We start from the raw sequence: 18,582 nt of genomic DNA on the forward strand, positions 1-18,582 counted from the left end.
TTCAGAGCAAAAGCCATGGTCAACAGAGAGCTTCCAAAGCATCAGAGGGATCTCATTGTGGGAAGATACAGGAGAAGGGTACAAAATAATTTCCAAAGCATTAGATATACCATGGAACACATTGAAGGGAGTCATCATCAAGTGGAGAAAATATGGCACAACAGAGACATTACCAAGAACTGGACGTCCCTCTAGTTCCTCTAGTTGATGAAAAGACGAGAAGAAAACTGGTCAGGGAGGCTTCCAACAGGTCTACAGCTACATGTGACAACAATCTCCCGTATTCTTCATATGAATGGGTTAGGGCTATGGGGTTTTACAAAGAAAAACATCCAAGCCCGGCTGAAGTTTGCAAAAACAAAAATCAAGTCCCCCAAAAGCATGTGGGAAAATGTGTTATGGTCTGATGAAATCAAGGTTGAACTTTTTGGCCATAATTCCCAAAGGTATGTTTGGCGCAAAAACAACACTGCACATCACCCAAACACCATACCCACAGTGAAGCATGGTGGTGGCAGCATCATGCTTTGGGGCTGTTTTTCTTCAGCTGGAACCAGGGCCTTAGTCCGGGTGGAGGGAATCAATGGACAGTTCCAAATACCAGGCAATTTTGGCACAAAACCTTCAGGTGTCCATTAGAAAGCTGAAGATGAAGAGGAAGTTCACCTTTCAGCACGATAACAACCCAAAAGACACATCCAAATCCACAAAAGCATGGCTTCACCAGAAGAAGATGAATGTTTTGGAATGCCCCACCCAGAGCTCAGACCTGAATCCAATTGAACATTTGTAGGGTGATCTGAAGAGATGTACTCTCTTCAGATGCACTTTTGCAAATAAGAGTGGGCAAATATTGCCACGTCAAGATGTGCCATGCTAATAGACTCCTACCCAAAAAGACTGAGTGCAGTAATAAAATCAAAAGTTGCTTCAACAAAGTATTAGTTTAAAGGTGTGCACACTTATGCAGCCAGATTATTGTGAGTTTTAAATTTTTCCCACTCAAAGATTTCAGTTTGTTTTTCAATTGAATTGTTCACGTTATAGGTCACATTAAAGGTGGAAAATGTTCTGACATGGTTTATCTTTGTCTCATTCTCTTACATCTCAAGAACCAGGGTTGTGTAGAATTTTTATATCCACTGTACATATAATGGGGAGAACATGTATTTGATACACTGCCGATTTTGCAGGTTTTCCCACTTACAAAGCATGTAGAAGTCTGTAATTTTTATCATAGGTACTCTTCAACTGTGAGAGATGGAATCTAAAACAAAAATCCAGAAAATCACATTGTATGATTTTTAAGTAATTAATTTGCATTTTATTGCATGACATAAGTATTTGATACATCAGAAAAGCAGAACTTAATATTTGGTACAGAAACACCTTTGTTTGCAATTACAGAGATCATATGTTTCTTGTAGTTCTTGACCAGGTTTGCACACACTGCAGCAGGAATTTTGTCCCACTCCTCCATACAGACCTTCTCCAGATCCTTCATGTTTCAGGGCTGTAGCTGGGCAATAAGGACTTTCAGCTCCCACCAAAGATTTTCTATTGGGCTCAGGTCTGGAGACTGGCTAGGCCACTCCAGGACCTTGAGATGCTTCTTCTTATGGAGCCACTCCTTAGTTGCCCTGGCTGTGTGTTTTGGGTCATTGTCATGCTGGAAGACCCAGCCACGACCCATCTTCAATGCTCTTACTGAGAGAAGGAGGTTGTTGGCCAAGATCTCTCGATACATGGCCCCATCCATCCTCCCCTCAATACGGTGCAGTTGTCCTGTCCCCTTGCAGAAAAGCATCCCCAAAGAATGATGTTTCCACCTCCATGCTTCACGGTTGGGATGGTGTTCTTGGGGTTGTACTCATCTTTCTTCTTCCTCCAAACACGGCGAGGGAAGTTTAGACCAAAAAGCTAAAAATAGAAATCTCATCAGACCACATGACCTTCTCCCATTCCTCTTCTGGATCATCCAGAGGGTCATTGGCAAACTTCAGATGGGTCTGGACATGCGCTGGTTTGAGCAGGGGGACCTTGCGTGCGCTGCAGGATTTTAATCCATTCTGGGCTGATCCCTCACGTTCCTCATGATCATTGATGCCCCACAAGGTGAGATCTTGCATGGAGCCCCAGACCGAGGGAGATTGACCGTCATCTTGAACATCTTCCATTTTCTAATAATTGTGCCAACAGTTTGTGTCCTGTAGCCCATCCCAGCCTTGGGCATGTCTACAATTTTATCCCTGATGTCCTTACACAGCTCTCTGGTCTTGGCCATTGTGGAGAGGTTGGAGTCTGTTTGATTGAGTGTAGACAGGTGTCTTTTATTCAGGTAATGAGTGGAGAACAGGAGGGCTTCTTAAAGAAAAACTAACATTTTTGTGAGAGCCTGAATTCTTACTGGTTGGTAGGTGATCAAATACTTATGTCATGCAATAAAATACAAATTAATTATTTAAAAAGCATACAATGTGATTTTCTGGATTTTTGTTTTAGATTCCATCTCTCACATTTAAAGTGTACCTATGACCTCTACATGCTTTGTAAGTATGAAAACCTGCAAAATCGGCAGTGTATCAAATACTTGTTCTCCCCACTGTATATATATATATATATATATAAATTACCAAGCTGCTAGAAATAATGTATAATGAACAAGTAAAAAAACACACAAATTAACCATAAATACAATACTGGAGACAAGGATGAACATATTACAGACATTACAACCTTAGTACTATGATTGGAGTAAAAAAATTATAATAAAAGAAATTCCATAAATATATGCTGATAAATGGTTAACTGCTGATTCTCAGACAATTAAATCACATGAATTTGAGAATAATGTTTTGTTGTCACATAGTGATGATAATATAATAACACAGTGTAACAAAATGTTGTTCCTAGGTAGTAAGTGTTACTTCCTAAATGCTTATGCCTCAAAAGAATAGAAAATGGTTATGACTCCCCACAAACTTAGGTTTTGTGACCAGGACAGTGATATTTTTAATTGTACCTATTTTCCAGAACATTCCAGATTCGGTGCTGAGTAAACTTGGAGTAACTTCTAGAACTTTCTAGAACTTTCCAGCAATATAAACAGTAATATAAATAAAGGGGCCTTAAGCCCACCAGTTCAATTTAGGTCCAGCTGCCTCAGTGGATAGATATGATGAGTATGGCTGGGAGGTCATATGAGACTTCGAAATGGTAGTATTCCTGATGGGTCCCTAAGTTTGTATTACTTTAGTATAAATACGTGTTCATTTGGATTCATATGTTGTTTTTTTCAGACTTTATTTAAACGAAAATACACAAAATTGCCCGTTTTCTCATTGAAAATAGGTCAGTTTCGAAATATCCCTATCCTGGTCACAGATTTAGTTTGTGGGGAATTATAGTAATTTTTTATATTTTCTAGCAATAAACATTTAGGAAATAACACCTACTACCCATAAATGTGTTACATAGTGTAATGTGTTTTATTGATCACAGTGACAGTGATGATTACGATAATGACAATATGTTTTATTTATCATAGTAATGATGATGATAATGATGGTGATAATGACTAGTATATTATGATGTAATTATCATAGGAATAATGATCATGGTGATGGTATGATGATGGCAGTGGAAATAATGATGACAGACAGACAGATCTAGTAAAGACAGAATATAAATACAGTATGATGATGATGACCACTGATCATGACAACTGACAAGAATGACCAAAATGAACAAAAATGCAATTCTGGTGTTAAAACCAAGAAAAAAAACAATGATGAAGACATTCAAGTTGTAAAGCTGCAGATCGCTCACGTCATGGTGTTTTGACTTTTCCAAGTCCTCTACCGGTTTGTTCTTTTCATCTTTTAATGTGGTGATGACCTCAGGTCCTCCTTTCTTGGGCGGTGCCTTGACTTCTGCTTCCTTCTGACTTTTTGGGGGGACTTTGTTTTTCTCCTGGCTCTGCTGTTTCCCGGCCTGCTTGTTGGGTCCACTCTGGTTGGGTTTAGGTTGGGTAGGCGCACCCTTAGCAAGAGAGGCTGTACCCTTGGTCGGGGTGGATGAAGCTTTAGCGGGGGAGGGAGCGCCCTTAGCTGGGGAGGGCTGGGCAGGACCCTTGCTCTGAGCAGTGGGTCCTGTCTGTTTGGATGGGGAGGGTGAGCCCTTCGCAGGGCTGGATGCTGCTGCCTTAGCCAGGGAGGGGGCACCTTTTGCAGGGGAGGGCTGGGGTATTTTGGCAGCGGATGGAGCTCCCTTAGCAAGGGAGGGCTGGGCTGTCTTAGCAGGGGTGGGTGAATTCTTAGCTGGGGCGGGCTGTGCCTTGGCGGGGGAGGGCTGACCAGGTCCCTTGCTCTGGGCGCTAGGACCTGCCTGTTTGGCAGTGGAGAAAGGGGAGCCACTTACTTGGGCACCCGGTGGTTTCTGTTGCTGTTGAGGACCAGTGGGCCGTAGCCCTGCCTGCTGATTTGGCCCTTTCTGCTGAGGCTGTTGTTGATTGGCTGGAACTGGGTGCCGTGGGGATCCCATTGTTTGAGGAACAGGGGGTGGAGCATCTCCTAGGGCCCCAGACAAAGCCCTCTGGGTCTGGCAGTTCAGGCAGAGCCATTCTTTATTCTGAAACAGACGGAATAAAAGACACCCTCAGAAAACAGAGAAAACTGTAATAAACTGTGTATATATAGTACATAAAATCCATACTGTAAACCTCAAACGTAGAGAATTCAACAACAATCTTTGAAAAACTGACAACAAACATTGTCAGTCACATAATGTTTGAAACAATTCCTAAAGCACAGTTGGGATGAAACAACATCAACAAAAATCCTTGACATTTTTGTTCACAGTCGCTCATGAGGAGGGAGAGATGAATGGGATGGGGGGAGCTGAGAAGATGTGCTCCACTTGTCCAGCTAGGTGAAAGTACACATGCTTAAGTAACACTGAGACAGAACAGGAATAGCACAACCACTGCCTGTGCTAACAGCAGCACTTAGAAATTAATAATGTCCACAACTGAGACCACATAAGACCACAACTGCCCAATAAATCTGCTGGCTCTTGGGAGGTTAATGATGCAAACATACAGGGGTTTTCACGCCACCAAATTGCACTCTTTTTTTCCCTAAATGCTGCCCTACTTTTGACAAAAGCTCTACTGCACCACATAGATAACGCCATTGGCATTTGGGAAAACTTCAGTGTTGGTATTGTCTGGAACCATTGTTCTGTCATTTTTATTTCCATGAAGCTGTATCTAGTCAGGATTAGCAGTGCGGTCCTGCACAGTGAGACTTGTGGTGGCAGGGAGCCAAAGCTTTAAACACTGACTTTGAACACGGCACTTGTTTAACATTGACCTTCATGTTGATATGAACAAGGGACAGTCAATACATATGGAGTACGGTCTGTTACTCTTGCTTAACAGTGTTAAAGTAAGAGGTAGGAGAAATAAAATTACGGGCATCTTTGCGTGTCATAATTAAAATGAACAAATAAATGTTTTGATGAATGAAAAATGAAAAGTAGACTAATACTGCATCAGCCTTTTGTGGTGTATGGCCAAATAACAACATAATAGAGATTGATTAAACTATATGGACTTCTTCAGATTGCTATAAATTGAACTCCAATTCAGTGTGACAGGCAGCGGATGAAGTACAAGTTAGAGATTCTTGATATCTATGACCTTGGTGAATAAGGTTAGACCAGGTATTTGAAGCACGACAGCAAGCACGACAGCAACTACACAGCCCTTGACACGATAGGTCGGAGCTTGCTAAAAGACTCCTGTAGTTGTACATTTCAAAAGGGCTGTCTCACTCAAGTCTTTCGTCAGCACGAGAAGGCTTAATCACTAGACAATGTTAAGCACTTTGAGGCACAGTGAAGGACGCCACTCGCTGAATGCAAATCAGCAGCCCTGCTATTAGTGTTGAAACGGGGAGACCCTGCTGCAATTAGTACCATAGTCAAGTGTTCAGACATAGCCAGTCCTTCGTGGAGCAGATAACACTCATTAACAAAAGGTTGGACACGAACTGTCACACTCACAGAGGGTACCGCCGACACTCTGCCAACTAACAGTGGCATCTGTAAGACCAGTTCAGGCCCTGCTAAATAGTAGCACACTATATGGTATAGTACCAGCTTTATTGTTGTACTATTACCTCCTGATACAGCGCCACCCCATCTAGGACATGGAGGTATCGATTGCGGCAGAACAGGATATTAGCAGGGACTAATTCCATTTCAGTTACGGCATCATTCTCAGCAGGAGCTTAGTCCTCTAATCAGTGGAAAATGAAAACGCTTCAATTCTTTGTTATGAACAGTGCCGAGAAACGCCAGCACCCACGTCTGTAGCCCGAGGACTGTATTAACAAATCATCTCAGATCACTGGTCGACGATCATTCCCCATCCCCGCTTGTATGTGCAATCTTATTCATCAATGATTTAAATAGCAAAACTGATCCCAGATCAGCCACCCTACTCTTAGATGATTTATGAAGCCAGGCCCAGAATCTCAAGGAGGAAAAGTTGAAGGTTATCCATGGTGTGTAAAGTTGAAGGTTACCATGGTATTTGTGTAATTTCTGTTGTGACCATTGCAACTTCCCTAAGACAAAACCAAGGTGATAATAATACCCATAAATAATAATAATAACCATAAAAACCTTTACAGGAGCCTACCATCAGCACCACTGTACTATAAATCATATCCACTATATTGTCCATATTAGGAAAGCAGCCATTAAAGTTATGGTGAGAGGGAAATGAAACCTAACAAAATTAACTAAAAGGCTGTTCCACAGCATAATAGCCATAAACACAACACTGGCGTTAAATTACTCCATCGTAATAACCTCATTCCTACCTATTCACTGCAATGTATTCTAGATGTCTTATTCTGGTGCAGCTAATTTGAAAAGTGTCCGATATTTAGCTGCATGAGAAATATAGCAGCCTCCTGAATATGTCTGCACCTCTGATCTACAAACACAAGCTAACAGCAAGTGAGAGACTAATGCTTGCAACCCGCTCTGTGCACAAACATTTACCACACTGTAACAAGATAATGAGTTTATGTATTAGAAGATGATGGGGAGATAAGGAATTGATAGTGAAAACATGGCTCTCCACATTCAGGCACATAACAGTCACTTCATCAGTGTTGCCAAGGTGTGTCCCCTCAACCCTCCTGGGAGACAGATAGCTTGATATGGCTGTATTCTGAAGCTCCTTTTAGACAAACAGCCTGATATGGATGTATTATGAAGCTCCTGCTAGACAGCCTTATATGGATGTATTCTGAAGCTCCTGGTACACAGACAACCTGATATGGATGTATTCTGAAGCTCCTGGTAGACAGACAGCTTGATATGGATGTATTCTGAAGCTCCTGATAGACAGACAACCTGATATGGATGTATTCTGAAGCTCCTGGTAGACAGACAGCCAGATATGGATGTATTCTGAAGCTCCTGATAGACAGACAACCTGATATGGATGTATTCTGAAGATCCTGGTAGACACTCTGATATGGATGTATTCTGAAGCTCCTGGTAGACAGACAGCTTGATATGGATGTATTCTGAAGCTCCTGGTAGACAAACAGCCAGATATGGATGTATTCTGAAGCTCCTGATAGACAGACAGCCTGATATGGATGTATTCTGAAGATCCTGGTAGACACTCTGAAATGGATGTATTCTGAAGCTCCTGGTAGACAGACAGCCAGATAGGGATGTATTCTGAAGCTCCTGGTAGACAGACAGCCTGCTATGGATGTATTCTGAAGCTCCTGGCAGACAGACAGCCTGATATGGATGTTTTCTGAAGCTCCTGGTAGACAGCCTGATATGGATGTCTACTAGAACAAAAAATGTGCTTTTCTTTCAAAAACAAGGACATTTCTGACCCCAAACATTTGAAAAATATTATATGCAGATGAATGTGCATTTACATATCTGTAGAGGAACTGGTAATAGGTGAGAGCTATACTGATGTTAGACGTGTGTGTGTGTGTTCTCATTAGCAAGGCCCAGCATGCCCTGAGGGGGAGAAGACACAGCTCAGCACTACTCTCTATGGTTGTGTAACAATGTGAGATTGGCACAAAAATACTGAGGTGAACGCTGAGCTTAACACACTTGCACCCGTACACACACACACACACACAAACACCAAATGAGACTGCTCTCTCTAGATATATAATACGGCGCCACAATGAAGTTCCTCAAACATCAAGTTCAGAGATGCCTGCCCCCAGCCAATCATCCAATCATCTCTTCCCTCCAATCAGATTGCAGTCCACCGTAGAACTTGTATAAACCACTTGCCCAACAACCTCAAAAGAAAAGTTACTCAGCGCCTGTTATCCACATATCCAGTACTATTTGGCCCATATGAAAATACCTCTCCAGGTAGAAGAGTGTTTCCTGCAAACGACATCTTCCAGTATTCATTTTGAGACCTGAGTGGATGAGGCTGTTCCAACAGGTTTAACTTTACATCTTACAATTCCCACCTATACCATCACATACAGCTGTGTTAAGACCAACGTGACTGCAATGGTGTTGTTCTTCCCATGGCTGGTAATGGTTTAATTAGCATGGATGCTAACAACCTGGGTAGATGATCGTTTAGACTGGACATTGATGAGAGCTATGGGAGACACAACAATAAGTGTAGCGCACATCCGCATGGTGTCCACTTCAGGACACCTCCCAGATTAGGGATAATCAGTTGATGGCGTTACAGAGCTGAGATCAGATTATCAGATGGTCGCAGGGTAGTCATACACTAACCCTGTGGTAGTCATAGTACGAGCACCCTACATCAACAATTGTCAGATCGGCTTCCCATCTTCATAACAGCATCAAATGATTATCCAGTACCTGGGAAGATCGGTCCCCAGCGAGAACGCAGAAACCAGATGAGAAAGCTTCATTGCACTTTTTGGTCAAATTGGAACACTTAATTTTCTCCAGCCGGAAAGTAGAGAAAAAAGAACAAAAACAAAGGATCAAAGTTTTAACAAAAGTTGGGAGAAAAAATAAGTGTTTGTAATTTTCAAGGACGAAGCTGACTTTCCCTGCACGTGTCTCATGGCACTGAAGTTGCATTAGGCACTCACAATAATAACCGAAAAGTCGGTTAACAGAGAAATCCAAACAGAATGAGTCCAAAAAAGCACCCTAGTTCCCCATGCTGTGAAGTAGGCTAAGAGGTAGTGTGCCGCACAGGGGGAAAGGCTGCCATTTAGGACGCATCCCATTGGCAAACACAATAAAAAAAAAAACAACCACGGATGAAGGGTGTAGCTGATATCACTTTGTTACATAAGCAGACAGTTTCTCTAACCAGTGCTCATTGGGAGCCAGATAATGCCTTCGCTAATTCTGCCCAAATCCTGCAGAACTTAGTTGGCTGCTGAAGCAGGACGACTGTGGAGTGTGGAGGGGGTTCGGGGGGAGTCACTGGCATGCCAAATAGACAAAACACGCTTTGTTTTCCTCTCCCTCAAGTACTCTACTGAGGAGCTAAATATAAACAGGTGCGCCAGGGCTCTCAGAACTAACCATCTGTGCCATTTGCTCTCATGGGGAAAAAGCAAAATGAGATGGAATACGAACGCACTAACTGTAAGTTGCTCTGCATAAGAGCCTGTGATAAATGAATAAAATGTAAATGAACATGGTACTAGTGAGTTGGGTTGTTGTTGTGGGTGTGTGAGACGGCAAACGGGCAAAAGGAGGAAGGTGAATGCAAACAATTTATATATTTAGTAGTACACGTTGCACACTCAGAAGCCCACAAACACACCGTCAGAAGGAACGCGCACTGTCCGAGGAATACACAAACGCATATTCCGACTCACTCAGCCATCCCAGTAAAGTAACAAAACACACACACAGTCGAGTGTCTCACAAACATGAGAATGAGCTGGTCTGATGAGAGAGAAAGATAGGGAGAGGGGGAGATACTGAGGGAGGGAGGGAGGGAGGGAGCGAGAGATTTGAGAAACTGAAGGGGAAAGAGAGCGCACCACACAAGTCCTGGTCTATTTGTACTCATCCTGTGTCAACTGGAAGACCCCATTCATCAACTACAGGCTTATCACTGGCTGGCACCAAACAGCAGGATGTCCCTTTAGCCTTTTGGGGGTGCGTTCCTAACCAGAATGGTATTTTAAAATACTAACATGGGAACACTAATACGAACTTTAGCGGCTTGCTTCCTGTCGCACATTAGTGCTGCCAAAAGTCCAGCTCCCCTGTTACATTACTGAATCAGCAAAATGTCACTGCGTGGGAGGGAGAGAGAGAGAGAGAGAGAGAGAGAGAAGCGGGGTAGAGTGAGAGGGAGTGAGATAAAGAGAGAGAGATAGGGAACGAGAGAAAAGAAAGACAGAACATAGCGAAACCATAGGCCTGGGAATGGAAATAAGAATTATTCATGTAGAGAGTGCTTTGGATTTCACTGTAGACAGCAGCAGTGGAAGTCAAATCAAACTTTCTAAAGCACATTTCTTACATGGGTTGCATTTCAAAGCAGTAACAAATAAAATAATAAAAGAAACACAATATGTTCACAAACATTTTTAAAAAAGTAATACAAATGTAAAAGAAACAAAACTCTTAACCTGAGGGAATAACACATTGATAGATATTAAAAAAGGCTTTGAGAAAAAAAAAAAAGTGTATCTTCTCTCCCCTCACATTCCCTGTCCTCAGCCGTCCCTCCCTTCATCTCTCTCTCTCTCTCACACTGTCAGTTAGTTGGTAGGAGGAAATGGGGCCCATTTAAGAGATTGAGCCTCTCTGGTTTTGAGTGATACGGGCCTTTCTGGACTCTGAGAACACGGGGCAGAACAAACACAGCTTACTGCCCAGTGTGACTATTCGCCCGACGATTCAGGTTGCCTTGCAGGCCGTTCTTGCGATGTCAAAAAGACGGAAAGAATAATGCTCGATTGGATCATATCTAATGAATCAGAATATTAACTCCAATAATTATTTCAAAAATAAATTAGGCTTTGAAACCTGTGTGTTCTGGCTCTGGCTCGATTCATTGGTTTCTGGGACAAATCAGACAGTTAAATGTTTTGTGGTGAAGATGTTGAGGTGGTCACATCCAGAGAAAATGTTAGTGGATGAGGCATAGCGTTTGACCAGAGCATGGAGTTCACATAAGTTCAGGAAAACTGACCCTCCTCTCCCTCTCCTTTCTCCCTCCTGTTCCCTCCTCCCCCACCTCCCCTTGCAACCCTGTTCCCTCCTCGCCCCCCCGTTCTCTCTTCTCCCTCTCCTCTCCCCCTCTTGGTTTCTCCTCTCCCCTTCCTGTTCTCTCCTCAACCCCTTCTCCCCTCCACCACTCAGGTTCCCTCTCAACTTCTCTCCTCCTCTTCTGTCCTCTTCCCCTCGTGCTCACTCCTCTCCCCATCCTGTTCTGACCTCCTCTCTCTCCCTCCTGTTCGCTCCTCTGCTCGGCCTTGCCTCTCCCACACCTCTTCTCTCCTCTCTTCCTTCTCTAGCCCCAGTCTGGACAAGCATGGAACAACCTCATCACATCGGGATGATTATAAAGTAATGGAAGATGGGGACGGTTCACTGGGTAACAGTTCCCATAGGGTAGGATGTTGTGTTGCTACACAATGTCTGTCAGTGAATAATGGCCTTCATTTACAGAATGACAGAGCAATCGGAGACAGACACACACAACTGGTACAGCGCAGATTGTCTGGGTCACCCGAAGGTTTGGAGTTCATTAACGGCTTTTGAAATGACAGACTGGCGCAGAATCCCTGTTTCGCTGGGCACCATGGACAACGCCCTACAGGGCCCTACGCACAAAACCGTTCTGGCAATTATTATATGCAACTAGATAAAAATGGGGTTATTCGCTTACTGAAAGAATGCAAAAGAAATTCTGAAAATAGCCTATTATTATTTATACAAACTAAATGTCGAAAATACCCTACAATTATTTATAAAAAGTGAATGCTGAACGGATTAGAATACCAAATACCATGTTGAACAAATGAACGCAACAGAAAACAGCTACAGCTTAACAGGTAAGCATAACGTTTGGTCAGTAAAGGCATGACCCAATCTATTTTTAGAACATCTAAAAAAAAATACATTCAACCTCAGTAACAAAAAAGCTAATGGATATCCAAATAATATAAAATGTCTGCTGAGTACCGCCACTAGCTATCCAAGCTAGATTTATGCTGCTCACCAATAGAATAACCCAAACCTTGATGACAATTACCTTCACCATGCAACAGATTAGTTTCAACAATGTGCATAAAGGTGGTTAAAGGGCCCATATGTATGTTTTGCAGGAAAACTATCAAAAATGCGAGCAGAAATTACCTGGCAATATGTGCCGTTAATGTTTTAAGTGTTTTTTTTAAATCCTTTAAAATAAATTCCACCAAAAATATTCCCCCCAAAATACATTCCCCATTCAATCTTTCCTGCCAGTCCGTCCATCGGTTTGCATTGACATGTCATGTCCTCGTACTCGTTCTAGACACTCGCAGTATTATCCCCCCATCCAAAACCTACCTGGGGGTAAGTAATACTACTCTGGTTTTGTTTGGTAAAGAAGAGAGCAAGGGGACAATTTGTGTGATTGTTTAAATTTAGTCAAGCAAATGTTTTGAAGCGGGATTCTACACAGTGCTCCGTTACGAGAAAAGGAAATCAATTTCTTTCCCCAAATGTAGGATTGAAAGCGATAACCCTACGATGGCAGCGTTGGTTGACAAAATGCCACTTTGTTTAACTTCTTATCCAATTAAGTGAGGAGCCTGAGAAATGGACCAGAGAGGCATGGAAACAATCATTTTATTCTGTCTGACTCACCCATGTAGATTATTGGAAAACACAAACTCTTTCCTGTCAGGATAATTAAAAAACAGGGATGGATGGTGGAGGAATGAGCCCTCCAGAGCTTGCGAAAACCCCTGACTTGCAATTGTTACAGGGTGTCCGCTACACCAATGACACACACACACACACACACACACACACACTCCCTTATTTCTCTCTCGTCCTCTGGTGTGGGACTGGGTCAGGTGTGAAACTCTCCATCTCCCTGTTTCCCTGTTTCAGCTTGTGTACAAAAATGTGCCCATATGCAGTTCGCACCCACTGAAACGCGTGCCCACACACACAACCACACACTCACTCAGACTGAAACACAGTAAAGCCCTCCTCCGCAGGCACTGCGAAAGAACACAGATGGTTCAGCCTGTCGTACTATGCGTTAGAACAAACCCACTCCTCCCTCAACTCTAGTTCACAAAGCCTGGTGTCTGACAACTGTCTGAGGACAACAATGCAGTTATCAGACATGTCTTGTTTAATGTTGCGCTGTGGTAGCAGCTAGCAGACTGAATTGTGTCACTTACATACCATCACACGTCAAAACCTAACATACAAAATCAATCACACAGAGACACAGTACATACTGTGTTGTGTTGTGTTTTGTGTGTGTGAGTGTGTGTGTGTGTGCGATCCAGATCTAACAATGCACGTATGGACCAGAAATCCCAACACAGTCTCACAATCCATTTGCACAGAAACATACAGAAAGTCAGGGATTTTGTGTGTTTAATGAAATCTGATTTGTGTGAAAATGTACACATTTACGGCACACATTTGATGAATTTCTGTGCGTTTTCATGAGACTTCCTTTTGACATTGTTCATACATCAGACTCTGAAACTGCAGCGGTTTATTTCCTTGAAGGCCACTACACTACTTACAAAGCATGTAGAGGTCTGTAATTGTTATCATAGGTACACTTCAACTGTGAGAGACGGAATCTAAAACAAAAATCAAGAAAATCACATTGTATTATTTTTTATTAATTAATTTGCATTTTATTGCATGACATAAGTATTTGATCACCTACCAACCAGTAAGAATTTCCGGCTCTCACAGACCTGTTAGTTTTTTTTAAGAAGCTCTCCTGTTCTCCACTCATTACCTGTATTAACTGCACCTGTTTGAACTCATTACCTGTATAAAAGACACCTGTCAACACACTCAATCAAACTGACTCCAACCTCTCTACAATGGCCAAGACCAGAGAGATGTGTAAGGATATCAGGGATAAAATTGTAGACCTGCATAATGCTGGGATGGACTACAGGACAATAGGCAAGCAGCTTGGTGAGAAGGCAACAACTGTTGGCGCAATTATTAGAAAATGGAAGAAGTTCAAGATGACGGTCAATCTCCCTTGGTCTGGGGCTCCATGCAAGATCTCACCTCATGGGGCATCAATGATCATGAGGAACGTGAAGAATCAGCCCAGAACTCCATGGCAGGAACTGGTCAATGACCTGAAGAGAGCTGGGACCACAGTCTCAAAGAAAACCATTAGTAACACACTACGCCGTCATGGATTAAAATCCTGCAGCACACGCAAGTCCCCCTGCTCAAGCCAGCGCATGTCCAGGCCAGTCTGAAGTTTGCCAATGACCATCTGGATGATCAAGAGGAGGAATGGGAGAAGGTTGTGTGGTCTGATGAGACAAAAATAGAGCTTTTTGGTCTAAACTCCACTTGCCGTGTTTGGAGGAAGAAGAAGGATGAGTACAACCCCAAGAACACCATCCCAACCATGAAGCATGGAGGTGGAAACATCAGTCTTTGGGGATGCTTTTCTGCAAAGGGGACAGGACGACTGCACCGTATTGAGGAGAGGATGGATGGGGCCATGTTTTACGAGATCTTGGCCAACAACCTCCTTTCCTCAGTAAGAGCATTGAAGATGGGTCGTGGCTGGGTCTTCCAGCATGACAATGACCCAAAACACACAGCCAGGGCAACTAAGGAGTGGCTCCATAAGAAGAAGCATCTCAAGGTCCGGGAGTGGCCTACCCAGGCTCCAGATCTGAACCCAATAGAAAATCTTTGGAGGGAGCTGAAAGTTCGTATTGCACAGTGACAGCCCTGAAACCTGAAGGATCTGGAGAAGGTCTGTATGGAGGAGTGGGACAAAATCCCTGCTGCAGTGTGTGCAAACATGGTCAAGAACTATAGGAAACATATGATCTCTGTAATTGCAAACAAAGGTTTCTGTACCAAATATTAAGGTCTGCTTTTCTAAAGTAACAAATACTTATGTCATGCAATAAAATGCAAATTATTTATTTAAAATAATTTCTGGATTTTTGTTTAAGATTCCGTCACTCAGTTGAAGAGTGCCTATGATAAAAATGACAGACTTCTACATGCTTTGTAAGTGGGAAAACCTGCAAAATCGGCAGTGTATCAAATACTTGTTCTCCCCACTGTATATATACAGTATGTTTATATAAATACACTGATCAGCCATAACATTATGACCACTGGCAGGTGAAGTGAATAACACTGATAATCTCGTTATCATGGCACCTGTCAGGGGGTGGGATATATTAGGCAGCAATTCTGTCCTCAAAGTTGATGTGTTAGAAGCAGGAAAAATGGGCAAGTGTAGGCATCTGAGCAACATTGACAAGGGCCAAATTGTGATGGCTAGACGACTGGGTCAGAGCATCTCCAAAACTGCAGCCCTTGTGGAGTGTTCCCGGTCTGCAGTGGTCAGTACCTATCAAAAGTGGTCCAAGGAAGGAAAAGCGGTGAACTGGCGACAGGGTCATGGGCGGCCAAGGCTCATTGATGCACGTGGGGAGCGAAGGCTGGCCTGTGTGGTCCGATCTATCAGACAAGTTAATGTAGCTCAAATTGCTGAAAAAGTTAATGATGGTACTGATAGAAAGGTGTCAGAACACACAGCGCATCGCAGTTTGTTGTTTATGGGGCTGCTTATACACAGACCAGTCAGGGTGCCCATGCTGACCCCTGTCCACTGCCAAATGCACCTACAATGGGCATGTGAGCATCAGAACTGGACCACGGAGCAATGGAAGAAGGTGGCCAGGTCTGATGAATCACGTTTCCTTTTACATCACGTGGATGGCTGGGTGCATGTGCGTCGTTAACCTGGAGAACACATGGCACCAGGATGCACTATGGGAAGGTGGCAAGCCTTGGGAGGCAGTGTGATGCTATGGGCAATGTTGTGGTTCAGGAATGGTTTGAGGAACACAACAACCGAGTTCAAAGTGTTGACTTGGTCTCCAAATTCCCCAGATCTCAATCCAATCCAGCATCTGTGGGATGTGCTGGGCAAACAAGTCTGATCCAAGGAGGCCCCACCTCGCAACTTATAGGACTTACAGGATCTGCTGCTAACGTCTTGGTGCCAGATACCACAGCACACCTTCAGAGGTCTAGTGGAGTCCATGCCTCGACGGGTCAGGGCTGTTTTGGTGGCAAAAGGGGGACCTACACAATATTAGGCAGGTGGTCATAATGTTAAGGCTGATCGGTGTATATATACACATATATATATATATATATATATATATAGAGAGAGAGAGAGAGAGGGAGAGGTTTTTGTTTATATATATAATATTTTATTAGTAGAAAGTAACTGAATTATAAAATTATAGTTTTTATTACTTTTGTTATTAGGATATTCTTGCCAAAATGTAAAATAAATAAATATCAAAACTATGTGAATTACTCACTTTTACCTATTTCTCTAGCCATCATGTCAGAATTGTGTTTGTAAACTAAGTCACTGACAAGAAGAAGCTTAATCATTTACCATGTTGTTCAGGTCAGTCAAGTAAGCACTGCCAACACAACATCGAACAGACCTAAATAATAAATACAAAAATGCAATGTTCATAAAGATAGGTTGCACTCCCTTCAAACATAGCGTACACATTCCCAAAGTAATGTGGGAGTGGCCAGTTAGCCACATGAAAATGGCATTTAAGATGAGCAGATGAAAGATGAGACAAACACAAGTGTCTCAAGTAATATTAGCTAACTACGCTGGCCAATAAGCTAAGTGTGAGGAGAGATTCGAAATAGAAAGCACAGAAAACAAGACAAATGTGTGGGCGAGTAAGTGTTTGTGTGCACGTGTGGGGCATGCTTGCATACATGTGCATGTGCATGCATGCTGCGTTTCAATTCCATGTGTCTTGTGCGGTGGGCTAGCTCAGCTCCTTAGTCACATGATCTCGTTATGGAGTTGTTAACCTCATTATGCAGCACAGGGTGGCATCCCAGGTCAGCTCATTAGAAAGCAATAGACCCTCACATACTACAACACATAGCCATGCATGTAGCTACAATTGTACTGGCTTTAGCCTGGGCTTATAGTTACTGTACAGAGGCTTAGACGATAGGGGAGGGAGGGATGGTACATTTACAGTGCTCAGATGAACTGGCTTGAAGGACAGGCCGGCTGGTTGGTTGACTTGTCTGGCTTGCTGTTTGGTTGTTTAGCTGACTGGTTGGCTGATTGGCTGGCTGGTTGGCTGACAGGGCTGGCTGTTTGGCGGACTAGTCATTCTTGCTGTTTAGCTGGTTGGCTGACTGGTTGGTTGGCTGTTTGCTGACTCGGCTAGCTGGGTGGCTGGTTGGCTGACTGGGCTGGCTGGCTGTTTGGCTGAGTAGGCTGTCTGAATTCCTGGCAGGCTTTTAGCTGATTGAACTGGCTGGCTGGTTGGCTGACTGGCTGGCTGGTTGACGGACTGGCTGGCTGGTTGGCTGACTGGGCCAATTTAAGGTCAATGATGAATTAGAGACAGAGGGTTGTAGGTGTCTGTTTGGGAGGCGGCTGGAGGGAATCACATTGTTTCCATGCAGAGATACAGTAGGAAGTATAAATGTGTCTGTAAGAGCAATAATGAACAGTTCACTAAATAAATAACTCTGGAGTGAGCTACAGCACCATTGTTTAACGACACTGTCATATTTGTATTCTATTGAAATAGTAGTCAGGCCGTCCAACCATAGTCAGAGACCAGTACTCGGCTGTAAGAACTATTCTTCCCCATCGGCAATATACAGAGGCTGAGAATGGCAAGTTATAAAAATGAAAAAGGTCACCAGGATTGATCACACTCACTTAGGAACCTGCTGACTCACTTCAGTGTGTGTGTGTGTGTGTGTTTATGTGTTTGTGTGTGTATTTGCCTGCAGTATGTGTGTGTGGGTGTGCTTGCTTTTTTGTGAGTTTGTTTGTTTGTTAAAGATAACCATCCAGTATGTCAACATCTGAAATGACAGAAAAAATACAAAGGTATTGAGTAAATGGAAGGAGAACGAAACAAAACCGACATCTGGCAATTCTGGCAACACTGGACCATTCGGTTTGTACAGTGGTCCGTAGGGCACACTCTGTGAGAAAGGCTGGCGTGGATTAAATACCAGGACAGAATTCTTGTCCCAGTCCACGTCTGAATGGGGTAGATGAGGCGCCTTAACACTTGTTACCTGCAGAGGGAGCCAGAGCAATCACACTGCCTGGTCTGAAGAGCAATTATGACATAGAGCGAGCCAGATGGGAAGGACACACCCCCACAGCACAGAAACAAACATGCCTTCAGAGAGCAACGGCACACACACACACACACACACAAGGCAAGTCAAGGCAAGTTTATTTGTATAGCACATTTCATACACAAGTGTAATTCAAAG

General features: G+C 43.2%; 1 protein-coding gene across 1 annotated transcript in view; it reads right to left on the reverse strand.

The window, feature by feature from the left end:
• The window catches only part of bsnb (bassoon (presynaptic cytomatrix protein) b), a 102,861-nt gene that overhangs the window by 21,767 nt on the left and 62,512 nt on the right, over positions 1–18,582 (reverse strand). The window contains exon 4 of the mRNA XM_034287431.1: positions 3,829–4,629. Coding sequence (XP_034143322.1) covers positions 3,829–4,629 — 801 coding nt within the window. The remainder of the gene's footprint in view (positions 1–3,828; positions 4,630–18,582) is intronic.

This window comes from Esox lucius, chromosome 17 (assembly GCF_011004845.1).
Source record: "Esox lucius isolate fEsoLuc1 chromosome 17, fEsoLuc1.pri, whole genome shotgun sequence".
NCBI lineage: Eukaryota > Metazoa > Chordata > Actinopteri > Esociformes > Esocidae > Esox > Esox lucius.